At 32.6% G+C, this 15,949-nt stretch overlaps 1 protein-coding gene across 2 annotated transcripts in view; it reads left to right on the forward strand.

The window, feature by feature from the left end:
* Positions 1–15,949, forward strand: part of LOC140441005 (tripartite motif-containing protein 2-like) — a 112,764-nt gene that overhangs the window by 19,107 nt on the left and 77,708 nt on the right. For both annotated transcript variants that reach the window (XM_072531390.1, XM_072531391.1), the window contains exon 2: positions 4,092–4,227. In XM_072531390.1, coding sequence (XP_072387491.1) covers positions 4,208–4,227 — 20 coding nt within the window. In that variant the 5' untranslated portion in view covers positions 4,092–4,207. The remainder of the gene's footprint in view (positions 1–4,091; positions 4,228–15,949) is intronic.

Here is a 15,949-nt window from a genome sequence, read left to right on the forward strand (position 1 = left end):
TTCTGTCTTCAGGTACATGTTCTCCCTCTTCTGGATTTTTAGTAAAATGCAAACAACGCAGTATGACCATAAATCTGTTCCGGTCCATAAAAATGGAAAAAATTGCATTAGCAAAAAGAGTATCTTTTTTTTTCAATAATCCTCAATCTTAGGCAATGAAATGTGACCCATATGTAAAACCAATCCTAAAAAGACTAGCAGTTCTTCAGGAGTCAATATTTTCCAATCGAAAATTCTAGAATGTGTCGCCGCTGCATTTAACAAGAAAACGTACTCGGCATACCTGTTAGTCTCATCACATATTTGCTGCAAACATTCATCTGTAAGTAGCATTCGAAAAAAGTGAACTGGATTATTATCGGAAACTTATATTTTCATACCATCAAAATGTTCTTCCCATTTATCGCTTCCATCAACTTCAACGAGCAGCTTAGTCTACAATTAAATATATTTTTATTAAAAAAAAAAAAAAATATTTGCATCTATTTTTATAATATACATTATCTTCCGTATCTTCCATAAGTGCTGCAGATAAGTTATTTTCAATTTCATTCTTAGATTCTGGTAAATACTGTCTGAATCAAGAAAGTCATTAAATTCTTCATCGCTTACTTCTAATAATCTCAACAGTTCTTCATCTGATATTTTTTTTTATATCTTACTTTAACCAAACGAGATATAAAAGAACCCAAATCAAATTTAGGGTAAACACTGAGAATATCCGGCTATTACCAAGCTTTATGATTCAAGAGTCTAAAAAATAGAAGAAATATCGAAATCTGGGAATTACTAATTTTTACACGGTTACTAATCCGATAAAATAATATGCATTTGCAGAATTTTATGTACTGTTACTAATATTTACAATGATTACAAATCCAGAAGATATAGACACCCTGTCGGGACAAAAAGTCGATAGTCGGACAGTGGCGGATCCAGAAATTTTTGTCAGGGGAGGGGGTCATGGGTCTTGAGGGTGATTTTGATATAGAATTTAGATTTTTGCACCTTTACGATTGATATGATTTGTGCCTCATGTAAGGGAACCATTTTCTCAATAATTATTTTAAGCCTTATATTAAACAAATGAGAAGTTATTAAACCCAAATACCCTACGGGTGCAAAGAAGGGTGCAACATTAAAGGATCTTAAACTTAAACAAAAAAAAATAATTTAAACCCACATACTCTATGACAGTAAAATCAAGTGTGACTATTAAACCAAAGGAAAGTTATTAAAATATAAATACTGAAAAATCAAGGACTGTCAATTTAAACTAGTTATTTTAAAGACAACTAATTTAAACCCACCTATCATATAGCTACAAAATCAAGAACAAACCAAGGATAAATAAGTATAAACCAAAGTTAAGTAATTTAAATGCAATAAATCAATGTAAGTGTAAACATTAATGAATGTATTTAACATTCCTAATAAACTCTATCTTATCGTTGGATATCCGATATTAATTTGTAAAAACATTCATTTATTGGAAGTGGAGTGGAAACATGGACTCTCGGAATTACAAGTATGAGGCGTATAGAAACCTTTGAAATGTGTGTTTTTCGAAGAATGCTGAAGATTTCGCGAATAGAGCACGTGACCAATAACGACGTGCTGAGAAGAATGAGGACTGAGAGAGAACTCCTAAATATTGTAAACAACAGAAAAACGAGTTATCTAGGATATATTTACAGAGAAGAAAAATATAACTTTCTACGACTCATAATGGAATGGACAGTAGAAGGAAAAAGAGGTCCAGGAAGAAAAAAAGGCTCCTGGCTGAAGAATGTAAGAGACTAGACAGGCATGGACACACATTCGATACTAAGCAGAGCTCAAGATAGAGAGCAATTTGCTGTAGTTATAGCCACGCTTCCGTAATGAAGAAGAAACCTTAAGAATAAGTGTAAACAGTATTTTATTGAAATTGATTTATTGAACAAAAAACATAATATAATTAAGGAATAATTATTTCTACAATTAGGCATATTAGGCTATAAGTGAGTGAAATATTTTTTTACTCGATATTGAAATTTTTCTCACGAATTGTCAGCAACAGCCGGCAACGAGTGGTAAATAAAATTTCAGTCATTAAAAATACTATAAGAATAAGATAAGTAAATATTATATAATGTTATAAAAATGCATTCTTTTCGCCTATCCGATTTAGCAAATCGCACTATGATTGCATCAACATCTAGAGAAATTTCAGGATGCACATTGATGAGTGCTACACCTGTTAACCTTTCCGCAGAAGTTGTATTTCTAAGCCAAGTCTTTAGACGCTTAAGCGTAGAACGCTCTGTTGTGGCTGCACTGACTGGCAGTGTAATTAATATTTGCAGAAATATTCTGGTATTTGGATACATATGAATATCGCAGTTTTTTAATACTTCTAAAATACAATCAGGAAGTTTTCCATTATTTTGCACGACTCTTTTCCACTTTTGAATCCACAGTGAAAACTCTTGTTCTACAGTGGAATATGCAGTAAGTAGTTGATCCAATAATATCCTGGAAGATGTCAACAATTTTTTTAATGCAATTTTATCTTCTGGTGTGTTATCAGTTTTAGGTAAAACAACTCGAAGATTAAATAGATTCATAACTTTCGGTGAAAGACGTTCTTCTAAATCAGTTAAGATATTGTCTAAAAGGGGTAAATAAATAGATCTTCAGAAATATTCTTCGCAAGAGTTAGCAGATTGGTTTTGACGACAGGTTTGACGAGAAACTATATGAGGCATCTTCAATTCAATGTCTAGTTGTTCAGCTATTTGTTTACATTATAGTAAAGTTTGCTAAAAACAGATTCAGCATTTGATCTTTTATTTTGAGAATGCATTTAGTGTCCTCTATGGCCTCAGTAGCCTACTTAAAATCTAATTTTGGTGACTGAAGAAGACAACTACAGTTGTACCTAAAACATTACTAAGACAAACTACTGTTTCACAGTGTCGCAAATATCTTGGAAAGCAGCCCCCAGTTCCTTTATTTGTATTCACTAACGTATCAGACAGAGCTAATGCAACAACAATATTCACTTTGATATTTATTATAGATAAATTATAAAATGTAGCACACAGTCTCAACAATTATAATACATATTCAAATTACAAACAACTAATTCGTAGACAAAACTGAAGATAAGAAATACCTACTAGAAAATAAAAATGTGCGGATTTCGTGCAAAAAGTCATGTCGTGTACATTGAATGAGCAATAATGTGTGGACGGTAATTCTATCTCATCGATAATCGAACGATTCTTTGGCACTCAAATGACGAATTGACAAAATTTGAAAATCGCGTAACTCTGAATTCGTGGAAGTCTTAGTCGAGGTATTACTGTATTTAGAATTGTTGATTTTTTTAAAGAGCAATTTAAAAAGGCTTCCGAAGAATTCTACACTTACCCCTAGAATAAATGAGTTTGAATCATTTCAACTCTTGACATCCTGCTTATAGGGTTGATGGGTTTTAAATTATGTTTTTTTGATTATTTGATTGATATTTAATTTTGTTTTGGGGGTGGTCATGACCCCCGTGACCCCCCCTTAGATCCGCCACTGTAGTCGGAGAACCAAGAACAAAATTAGAGAATTGATACCCGTAGTTACCTGCATTTGAAATATAAAAGACCTTGTAGCGCCAGTGAAATAATCCAAGATTATAATTAATAAAAGTCTAAACGCGCGAAAGCGTCGTCGGCGTCTAGCTAAAGTCTTGTAGCGACGCGCCAGCGCGTATCGGCAAGAAACGCGTTAACTATTGTTAATAAATTTCTATTCACTTTGAAGTATTAGGACTTCCTTTTATGTTTCAGCTCATTTTTTCTACCATTTTCTCTCTCAACACACCTTCTTTCTCAATAATACTCGCCATATTAGTAAAGAACGCTGAAACAAACTATACAAAATATTTCCTTGTTTTTTATACACGCCCCTATAGCAACACGAATTCCAAGAACTTCCCAGATTTAATATTCTCAAGTGGCACTTGTTATCGTTATCGTTTAACGTTTCCACATCATGTATGCTTAGTCTGCAGCGATCAAATAATGCAAAGTAAATGTTGACATGTTTTTTAGTGGCCTGAGTCGTTGGTTGGATCTTCGGTGCATCGAGACGTCTAGTGCTCCCTTCTTGGAGATGTGACAAGAATCAAGAGTCATCGCTAGTAGTACGTGAAAGCTTCGAGCGATTCATGTTCTGCTGTTCCAGACTGTAAGTATTTTTAATTTTTTTTTGTAAATGAAAGTATATACAGCACATTTAAATGAAGGAATTACATTTTATACTTTCAGTAAAACATGCAGTGTTGTTATTACTGAGTAGTTTTAAAAAAGAAGCTTAAAAAAGTTTGAGGTATTCCAAAAATTTTTCACTCTCGTTTATTTAACGTGAACAATAAATTGAAGACACTGGTGCAAAAATGAGGTGCTCCGTTTTAGCAAGTTCTTCAGTAGAAGCAATTCTAGGCCACATCTTGTCGTCTCATATACAGGGTGAGTTTTTAGTACGACATCGGTCGATAATTCCATTGTGGTACAAGATACTCAAAAAACTTATTTAGAAAAAATGTAGGCAATGATATTCTTCATACTTGGAAAATATGTGGAATTCTACAGGGTGATTAATAACTACGTGGTATAGTTAACATACATTTGTTTAAATGGGACACCCTATATATTTTTTCATATTTATATTCCACTCATAATTCTTGTTCTTATAATATTGGGCTTTTCATTCCTAAACAGGGTATTTAACAAGTTATGACCAATTTTATTTCGAAATCCATATATGAAATCAACGCCATGTACAGGGTGTTTCAAAAAAAGGTAACCTCGTCTCTAGGATAGGCAAAAAACTGAAAAATAATTGGGGTTTGCTTAGTAAAAAATTTTTTACGATTTTGCTGAAACTACTGGCAACATTGTAATGAAATTTTATACGAATATGTTTTGGAAGCTGATACATCCCATGAATTTGTTTTTATATCTGATTCTCATAGAGGGCGCTAGTTACACGGATCGTACTAAGTATTAGTCAATATAACTTTTTTAAGAGTATAATTATTAATCAAAATTTCAAGTAAACTTAAACATCATTAAATTTTACACGAAAAAGGTACTCTTGTTAAAACTCGATACTATATACCGTTTTCTGAATATTTTGATTTGAAAATTATGAAGTAATAATTGATGCTGGTAGTAATGATAAAGTTCTAATAGATATACCTCTATTTTCTCCAAGTATGCCATCGAAATCTGACATTTATTGATTGTTATGACGATAAATCAACAATAATTAGAGTTTTTAAACCTTGTTATTTCTAAAATCAAATCAAAATGTACTCAAACGTTGAATACACTGACATGTTATTAACCTTAGGCGAATGTTTAGGATGTTCTAGTGCAGCTGTGACACGTTATGCAGAAAAGTTTCCTAGAAGAAACTTACCAAGTAAAAAAACATTTAGAGCCGTTGAACGACGTTGTCGACAAACTGAGAATGTGAGACCAAATAAAATAAATTCTGGTAGACCAAGAACAACAATAACAATTATTAATAAAGAAAATAATATTTTAAATTTACTTGATCAAGATCCAACAGTTAGCGTAAGGAATATAGCAAGACAAACAAATACTTCTTCTTCAAGTACTTGGCGGATACTGAAAGAACAGCAATTACATCCTTATCATTACAGACAAGTCCAAGAGCTCTTAGGATGATCTAGATGATCTACCGGTTAGTGTGGATTTTTGTGAAACATTGCAACAAAGGACAGCCCACAATCCAAATTTTTTAAAATGCATTCTTTTTACGGACGAGGCCACCTTTACGCGACAAGGTATGTTTAACTCCCATAATGCACACTACTGGTGTGATGAGAATCCACGAGTCAAAAGGGTATCACATTACCAACACTCATTTAAAGTTAATGTTTGGGCAGCAACTTTAGATAACAAATTAATAGGTTATCATATTCTACCTGGAAATTTAAATGGTGATATGTATCTTGATTTTTTAAACAATTCCTTATTCGAGATATTAGAAGATTTAACGCTAAACGGCCGAAGATCTTTATTTTTTATGAACGATGGAGCTCCACCACACTTTGATAGAAGGTGTCGTAATTGGTTGAGTAATCATTTTCCGAATCGATGGATTGGTAGAGGTGCAGAAGCTCCGATTCATTGGCCTCCTCGGTCATGCGATTTTAACCCTTTGGACTACGCAGTTTGGTCGTATATTAAGGAAAAAGTCTATGCTACAGAGGTAAATTCACGCCAAGAATTGGAAGAAAGAATTCAACGTCAATTTAATGACATCATAGCTGATCCCCTACCGTTTAGAAGGTTAATGGAATCTTTAGAAAAAAGAATAGACTTGTGTATTCGCGAAAATGGAGGGCATTTTGAACACTTACTGTAATTGAATTTTATTTTATGTTCTTAGTCATTAATTTAATTTTCTTCTTGTGAGTTTTGTTTAATTACTAACTATTTTATACCAGCATCTATTATTACTTCATAATTTCAAATAAATCAAAATATTCCGAAAACGGTACACAGTATCGAGTTTTACCAAAAGTACCTTTTTCGTGTAAAATTGAATGATGTTTAAGTTTACTTGAAATTTTGATTAATAATTATACTCTTAAAAAAGTTATATTGACTAATACTTAGTACGATCCGTGTAACTAGCGCCCTCTATGAGAATCAGATATAAAAACAAATTTATGGGATGTATCAGCTTCCAAAACATATTCGTATAAAATTTCATTACAATGTTGCCAGTAGTTTCGGCAAAATCGTAAAAAATGCGTAAATTTTTTTTTCTTCAACGCCCTGTATCTTGAAAACGGATGGCGTTGCAAAAATTTTTTACTAAGCAAACCCCATTTATTTTTCAGTTTTTTACCTACCCTAGAGACGGGGTTACCTTTTTTTGAAACACCCTGTATATAAAGAAATAATACATAAACAATTATTTATTTTATAAATAAGGTAAACAATATATTATAGTTTTTAAATTAAGTTTAATTGAAATCATTGACTAAAATTTGTTTATAGGGTGAACTGCAAAACGACATAACGATTTTCTTATTTTTTTTTAATGGATCACCATGTATTTTATTTTTTAGAAATATTGTATTTATAATATTCTTTCATTTTTATAAAGCATTCCCTATATAAAATGTTCAAAATGTCCACCTTCAACGTCTATACAAGTTTGTAACCGATGTTCAAATGAGCGAGCCGCATTTCTCATCATTTCTAAGTCAATTTTATTAAAAGCTTCTCTTATTCTATATTTTCACATCATCTGTTGTTGTTGAAAGCTTCTGGTATACAAGGTGTATTATATAGCCCCACATGAAAAAATCAATTTTGAAGAATTCCGGTGATCGCGGTGACCAAACAATTGGTCTCCTCTGCCTATCCACCTCTCAGGAAAGTTATTATTTTGATGATTGTGAATAGGAGCAGTGTGGTGAACTGGAGCATCGTCTGTAAAAACCATATTCGTTGTCGAATAGTGGTACATTTTGCAGTAATATTGGCAAATTATTATTTATAAAATCCAGATATATGGCACCATTCACACGACTGTCAAAAAATGTGGACTAATCACATAATCGTCAACAATACCACTCCAAACATTTATAGACCACCTAGTTTGACTATGAGTGTTAACAAAATAGGGATTGTTTGATGCATAATAATTAAAATTATGCCGATTCACCGTTCCATTTTTGTGAAATCAATTTTGTAGCATCATCTCCAAGAAGCACATAATCGAAAAAAAAATTGACAAGATAATCTGCGTTGATAATCATCAATTGTCAATTCTTGATGTAACTGTATGCGATAACGATGCAGTTTATGTTTACGAAGGATTTTTGTCGCCGAAGTTTGACTAATGTCATGTTGACGTGAAATTTCACGAGTGCTGACGTGGGGATCTTCAGTAGTAGCTATCAGTACATCATATTTCTTTTCTACACTTAGAACAGTTTTGGTTCTCTTATTTTTTTTATATACAACTGACCAGGTGCGAACAAAACGGTCCATTAATTTTTCAAAAGCTCTTGCATTTGGCTTCCTTCGTTCAAGATATCGCTCGTGATATATTCTAAATGCAAGTAATCAATTTCTCGGACTTTCTCCTAATACCCGGATCATATCTGTTAACTCTTCTACAGAAGAATTCATTTTTAACAATAAAGACAAGCCACACAGACCGATTAAAAAGGTAATAATATGAAAACTGTCATTTTTTCAAAGCCTTCTATTTTAATTTGTCTGACACAAATGACCTTTTACTTCTTAATAACTGCGCCTCACAGTCGGCAGTTAGGAATGTTTTATTAAATATTCCTGGCTTAGAATACTGTTGATATAACAATCTAATAATTGTTACATCAATTGTATATTGTTTTGCTTTCTGTTTTGTGTATTAAAAATAATCTTGTTATATTATTATACAAAACATATCTTGTAGGAATTTTAGGAATCTTGTATTACATTAAGGAAATATGATATTTCCATAATATCACATTTATTGATACATTCACTGCATATTGTTAGGGTTTATATTTTTTGTTAGTTACTTATTGAATAAAAATAATTTTGTTATATTATCACTCAATACTCAATACTTATTTCTACTTACAAAAATTGAATGTACCGCCGAATTTCTCGGAAAATAATGAGTTTAGGTATAGGGAAAAGCTATATAAAAATGAAAGAGTATCATAAATACAATATTTGTTTACTAAAAACTACAATATATTGTTTACTTTATTATATAAAATAAATAATTGTTTATGCATTACTTCTTTATATACATGGTGTTGATTTCATGGGGATTTCGGAATAAAAATGGTCATAACTTGTTAAATACTCTGTATAGTTGTAACGATAATATTTTGCCTACCATGGGGTAAGATTTTGGGGGCAGAAGATTGGGGAATAGAAACTATGGGGGTGGAGATAGGGTAAGCAAAATAAACGCTACTTGTGCGAACGGCACTCAGGGTTTGTTAGGAGAGCTGGGGTCGTGGATAAGTAAAAAATATCAAGGGGTTTGGATTGGGGCAACTACAAAAATATGAAACAAACGGTCATGAATCTCTTGGGACAAAATAAAAAGAAACAGGAAACACCTCTAGTAATTTATAAAGAGCGCCACTTCAATTTGCCTAATTATAACTATTACAACAACTAGTTGTAACTTGAGATATAATTATTAAACATAAAAAACATATCTTTTCCAAATGGAAACTCAAAAAAAAGGGTTAGTTAAAAAAAGAATAAACAAAATGTTAAGAAACAAAATTTAACATTTATTTTTGTGTCACCACAAACAGTTACAAAATAGACAGTGAAAAAATAATACAGCAATAGTCGCAAAATACAAAAATACAAAAAAGACTTACATGTTTCATCTGTTTACAAATTCCAGGAGTTGGAGATACTATTATAAACTTACAAAATTTACCGCACAGAGATTAAGCTTTTTTTTTTAAATAAAACAAACGAAAATCAAAAATAATAAAACGAGCTGTCGTGAGTTAACATTAAATTAAAAAAAAAAACTGAACAAATAAATTGACAGCTAAAGTCAAACCCTAAAATTTTACAATTTATTAATTATTACAAATCCTTTTTGTTATGAAAATTATTATTAAAAAAAATGTCTGTCTTTACTTTAAAATTTGAAAGTTACCTGGATTTCACAAAAATTACACTTGCGCTGTAAACTGGACTTCCTAAAAACTCAACAATGGCTGGGAATCTCTGACACACGAACAAAAAGGAAAATGGGTCACTGTAACACAAACCTTGGAAACTAAACTGGACTTGGCTTCTTAAAAACAGGAAAAGGTACAACTGGATACAATGGCAACATTTCAAAACTTACTTAAAACTGTAACTGAACCATTAAATTGCTACTATATTTTACATATTTTTCATAAAAAAAAAAGACGAACAACGAGGAACATTTCAAATTTGACGTAAAATTTGGACATAACGCTGAAGACCACCGCTCCTCACCGCGGCTCCAACGAAAGTGACGAAATTATCTTAAAAAATTTATCGCATAAGTTGGAATAAACAAAACACTTTGGGTTTAAGACACATAAACAAGACACAACGGAAATTAAGACGTAAATTCTTAATTTGAAAAAGCAATATCGGGCGGTTTGAACAAAGAAATATCGAAGAAATTTGCGCCTGTGACATAAACAAACAATAAAATGATTTATTATCGACGGCGGCGACCTAAAAAGAACGAAAGATTATTTGGGTTTTAAATTGAAGGATACGAACTAAGAAACATTGAAAAAATTTATCTTTATTATAATGCATATATAAGGGGATTTCAATTAACACATTTACGAGGGGATTCCAATAAATTTCAAATGCTACATAGTAATGCAAAACCCAATACTATAAGAACAAGAATTATGAGAAGAATACAAATTTGAAAAAATATATAGGGTGTCCCATTTAAAAAATTGTATGTTTACTATACCACATAGTTATTAATCGACCTGTAGAATTCCACATATTTTCCAAGCATGGAGAATATCATTGCCTACATTTTTTCTCAATAAGTTTTTTGGATATTCTATACCATAATATAATTATCGACCGATGTCTTACTAAAAACTCACCCTGTATGTAAAAATGTGTTATTTTTATATTATTTTATGTGGTGGCCGATTTTTCTGCCCGTCAACTTCATCATAATACTAATTATCGTGAAACAACAATGTTCAACACTTTATTTTAGACAATTTTCGCTTTTTACAGTTATCGTTAATTATAATTCAGACATCACAAAAACCGAAAAAGTGTAATTCACTTCTACTTTCACACTTTCGAACAACATATTGGAAACACAATAAATAATTAGCATACGTTGGTCGTATCGAAAACGTGAGATTTCTGGGAATTGTTTGGTCTATTCAGTTCAAACAATCTAAAAAAAAATCGTTTTGTGACTATAGTGAGCGACTTCGACAGTGATATTTTCATGATGACAACCATGGACGTATAAACACAGATGTTTATACGTCCATGATGACAACACAGTGTCATCGGCGTAGCGGATATTATTGATGTATTCACCGATTCCCATCTCTAGGTTTGTGAGAGCTTCAGTAAAAGTTTTCTTTAATTTCCTTTATTTTTATCTGAAAGACGTAATCTACAGCGATTTTTCGTACTGCTTTATGGGCCCGTTTTCTGGGAATTTGATCAAGAAAGGTCGGCAGTGTTCTAGTTAACTAACCAATGCTAAAATCCTGATAGCTTTCTTTTGCATTCTAAAAATTTGAAGTACATTTGTTGAATTGCCCCAAATGATATGAAGCCATAGTTTAGGTAAGAGTGGAATAAAGGAAAATATGTCATTTTTAATGTTTCAAAGTGACAACCCTTGCTAGTTGGCGAATAACAAATAATGACCTTGATAGCTTTTTCTTTAGTTGTGAGATATGAGCCGACCAGTTAAGTCGATTATCGATGGTTATTCTCAATAGTTTAACAGCCTCTTTGTTATCTGGATCATTGTGTAAATTACTTGCAGATATAACCAAATTTTGTGTTTTATCAGAGTTAAGTTTTAGTTTGTTTGCAGCAAACCATGTGCTAGATTTAGTAGAAACTTCCTCATGAGACATTTTTAAATCATCATTATTTTTTCCTGATATAACGCATGTCGCATCATCTGCGAATTGTATGGATTTGTACAAAGATATGAATTTAGGCAAGTCACTGACATAAATAATAAACAAAAGATGTCCTAAGACCGAACCTTGTGGGACTCCATGTTTTACGGATAGAAAATCGGAGAGATGACCTTTAGATACTACCGCCGTACCGCCTGGTGTCTGTCACATAGCTAAGAAGTTATAAGCTTAAGAGGGATACCTCTGATTCCATAGTAATTTAATTCGTGTGAAACTCGGTCAAAAGCCTTCGACAAGTCGCAAAGAGAAATTGCCATGCAATTGTCGCGTTCAAGCCCCTCAATCCCCTTGCTCATACCATTAAATACCGCGTTTGTAGTAGAACGAACACTTCTGAATCCATATTGTGAGTTGATAAAGTAATTATTTGACTCAAAATAGGAATAAAATTGTCGTTTGATAAACTTTTCAATTACTTTCCCAAAAGTAGAAACAATGCTTATAGGTATGTAATTGTCAGTTTTTGAGAAATCACCTGTTTTGTAGATAGATAGTACTTTTGAGTGTTTTAGTACTTCTGGAAATACTCCAGTTGATAGAATTAAATTAATAAGATGAGTGAAAGGTGTTAAAACTATTTGGTAAGTTTCTTTTAAAATTTTGCTGTCAATTTCGTGAACGTCCCTACAATTAGAATTACTAAGAGACTTTATTATTTGAGAGACCTCTTCTTCCACAACGGGACGAAAAAAAAGGATTTGCTCGGAGAAGATTCTATACTTGAAGGGGACATCGATATTAGTGGTGGGAAGAGATGTAATTATATTCTCTGCAATTGTAGTAAAAAATTGATTTATTTCGTCTGGAGGTAGATCAGGTTGTACCGAACTGGATCTTGTGTTGTTTCTTTCGAAATTTACTATTTTCCAGCAGTCCCTAGGTTTATTATTGGAATTAGTAATAAAATTACAGTAAGCTAACTTTTTAGCAATTTGTAATTGCCGATTATATTCAAATTTTTGTTGTTTATATACTTTGAATACATCGGGATCCTTGGGATGAGGTTTCCTTTAGAAATTTATAAACTATTGTTACGTTTTTCTGTGGGTTGAGAGATTAAGTGGTTTAACTAACTTTACATTAACTCCAAAAAACCCACTACATTAGAAATATCATAAATTCTAATTGTATTAATAATTATTGCTTATAATTCACACGGATATCGCTTCCAAAACAGTTTGACAACACTAATCCTCAAATGCCGCTCATGTGGCTTATATAATGCAAACAACTGGCGGTGTTCCTTCCTTTTAGGTATTAATTTAATGTCTACGTGTAACCCTTTTTTATTTGGACTTAGCTAGAAAGATCACCAATTAATATAATGTGAACGGCAGCGAGATGATTGATGGAGAGCGTGTCGTGAGTTCGAAACTAGCTTTTGAAATTTGTATTTGGTTGACCTAGCGGTGATGTCAATGCCATCTGCATATCCAACCACTTGTATATATTTATTAAAGACGTCTTGGTCTAAGAATCTCGAATTACGTTTTCTTGTTCATTTTTATAATTAAAGTGACTTGAGTTCTGGACTCCGATTGAACATATATTCGACTACTCTATATTATTTATGTAAAGTGTTATGATTATTTAAAGGCCACACTTAGCATAGTATAACTAATACTCCATAAAATAAAGATGTGCCATTATTATTCCTTAACTACTTAACATTGAAAAGAACCTGCTTCTGGTAATCTTACATGGCGATCCTGTCAAACAATGTACAACTTACATGGAGATACGGCAACCTTGAATGCTATCTGTAGTCATAGGCAAAGACAGCTTTGAAATCCACAAATATATGATTGTTATTAACATCTAACTCTAGGGTTTCTCAAGAATTTGCTTCTTTGTAAAGATTTGATAGGTTGTTGATTTGTTAGGTCGGTTTATTTTGTACTCTGTATTGAGTGGATTGCATATTGAGTGGTGTGATGTCTCTATGGTGAAAATTACCGCCTTCTATATTTTATATTGGTTAATAGCATGTGTAATTGCAGATGCACCCCCCTGAAAATAATCCTGCAGGCGCTAATGCCGCAAGTGTTTCTAATTTATCAAATTACCTCATTTCTAGTTGTGACAGTAGATATAAAAAGGCAAATATATAGGTATTTTGAGAACCATTTGCAAGTTGGAAATCGAAACATCAAACATAACGCATTTTTACTTAAAATTGTGCTTCATTCTCAATGCATATATAGGTATGCTACAAGAAAAGATTTAAGACCCATATCTAAAACAATCTCTTTCATTTTACTTCTTGTTTTCTAGAAATGACCTCGTGTAAGGAAATATGCACTTTGTATTAGGTAGGTATTATCGTTTTAGAACAATAAATTGGTAGCTTGAACGATTCAAGACCAGAACAGTAACTAATCAAATGGTAGATTAGTACCAGGTGGAAATAATAAATATTCAAACCGGTGTTTCGTTCGATAAGAAACGGCCATAAGGCAAATAATACGAGGTTATTTTCCAATCCAATAGTTCACATTCCGATGCCTGTTCTTTGTGTTGGTTGAGTTTGAGCTAACTTTGCCGGCTAACACAAAACCACAACAAAACAATCCCATCGACATAGCGCACATGGGTTTCAATGTACCCATTTATCAAAACAGCTGACGACTTCTGGCGCTGTTGTCACGTTGTGTGGTTAGTTTTGACGAGTTCTTTTTATGTTTTTGAAACTCGTTACATATTTAGGAAGGAAATTAGCAATACTTGTTGTAAGCTTGGAAACTTACATGAAAAATATTCAGTATTTCTGAAGAATTTCAAATAGAAAATGATATACAGGGTGACGTATGCGAAATAACATAGTTAAATCATGCATTATGGACCGGCTACACACTACGTTTTGTCTGTGCCGCTCAACACCGTGTAGGTATGACGGAACAAAAAGACCGAACACCGTACGTTGTCTACACGTGAAGGCTACGTAAAAATTTGGCTTTTTTAATGAAAGCGTTATAGTTTGTATCGTTTATTAATAAAAAAGCAACAAACAAACAAGCAACGACGCTGTAGAAGTAAGTGGAGTAAAAAGTGGCTTCTACGGAAAAACATACATTCACATGTTAACACATGTTAACATAATAAGATAATAAGATTTGAGAGAAGATCCTAAAGACGTGGTTATATTAGAATGGATGAAACAGCTTATACTGATTTACTGCGTCTAGTGACGACCATAATTAAAAAAGAAGATACTGTTATGCGCCGTTTTATATCTCCTAATGAAAAATTATCCTGTACGTTAATTTTCGTAATTTTTCTTTGAACGATTGAAATATTTGTACAACCCTATAAATTCAATTAAGAATGCTTTTGAAATGATTCTTATATCGCCCATTTCGTCTACTCTCCTTGAAAACTTTTGCTGGACTGAGAAACGAAAAATGGACTGAACTTCCGACCACACGTTGCAAGTAAAACCGTAGAATGAGAACCTATAACCGCACAGTAAAATCTTCAGTAGGTCGATGAGAGTACAGGCAGTACTTGGAGGCCTGCGCGCGTTACCGTCTTGTCGTCCATACACACGCTCTTACCTGTGCAAATAAGTCTCTGCAGGCGTGCTCTCACGCAAAGCGTAGTGTGTAGCCTGTGTATTAAATCAAACAAAGTATATCATCTTCATCATCACTGTCTTACAATGTGGAGATACACATTGTAACTATTGATCTCGTAACTATTTTTTTTCCTTTCTTTTTTCTTGTTTTCTATGTTTATCTTCTTTCTTCTCTTTCTTTTTTATTTTCTTCTCTTTTTTTTTCTTGTTTTATCTTAATTCTTGACTATTTTTCATCTTTTTTTCTTTTTAAGAGTCATTATGTTTTCTGGAGAGTTTAAATCTGTCGCTATAGTTTGAAATTTTCTTTTCAAAGTCTGAAATTTATTGACACAAGGCACTGGATGTATTTTTGTCCAATAACTTCAAGGGATTACATTTTCAGATAGGCCTATGGGCTCATTTCGTCTTGTTTAGACGATCCAGGTACAGAAATATTTTCATAGCTTCTTGAGTTACCAGAATTGATATCGTTTATTGAGCTACTAAGACCACCAACAGCGATACAAGTCATACTATTTTGGGAAAGACGAGATGTATCTTGAGGCATGGGGTCTGTGGATTCTGACAGAAAAGCATATTCTGGTATTGTTTCAACTTTTCCC

This window comes from Diabrotica undecimpunctata, chromosome 5, assembly GCF_040954645.1.
Source record: "Diabrotica undecimpunctata isolate CICGRU chromosome 5, icDiaUnde3, whole genome shotgun sequence".
Taxonomy (NCBI): Eukaryota; Metazoa; Arthropoda; class Insecta; order Coleoptera; family Chrysomelidae; genus Diabrotica; species Diabrotica undecimpunctata.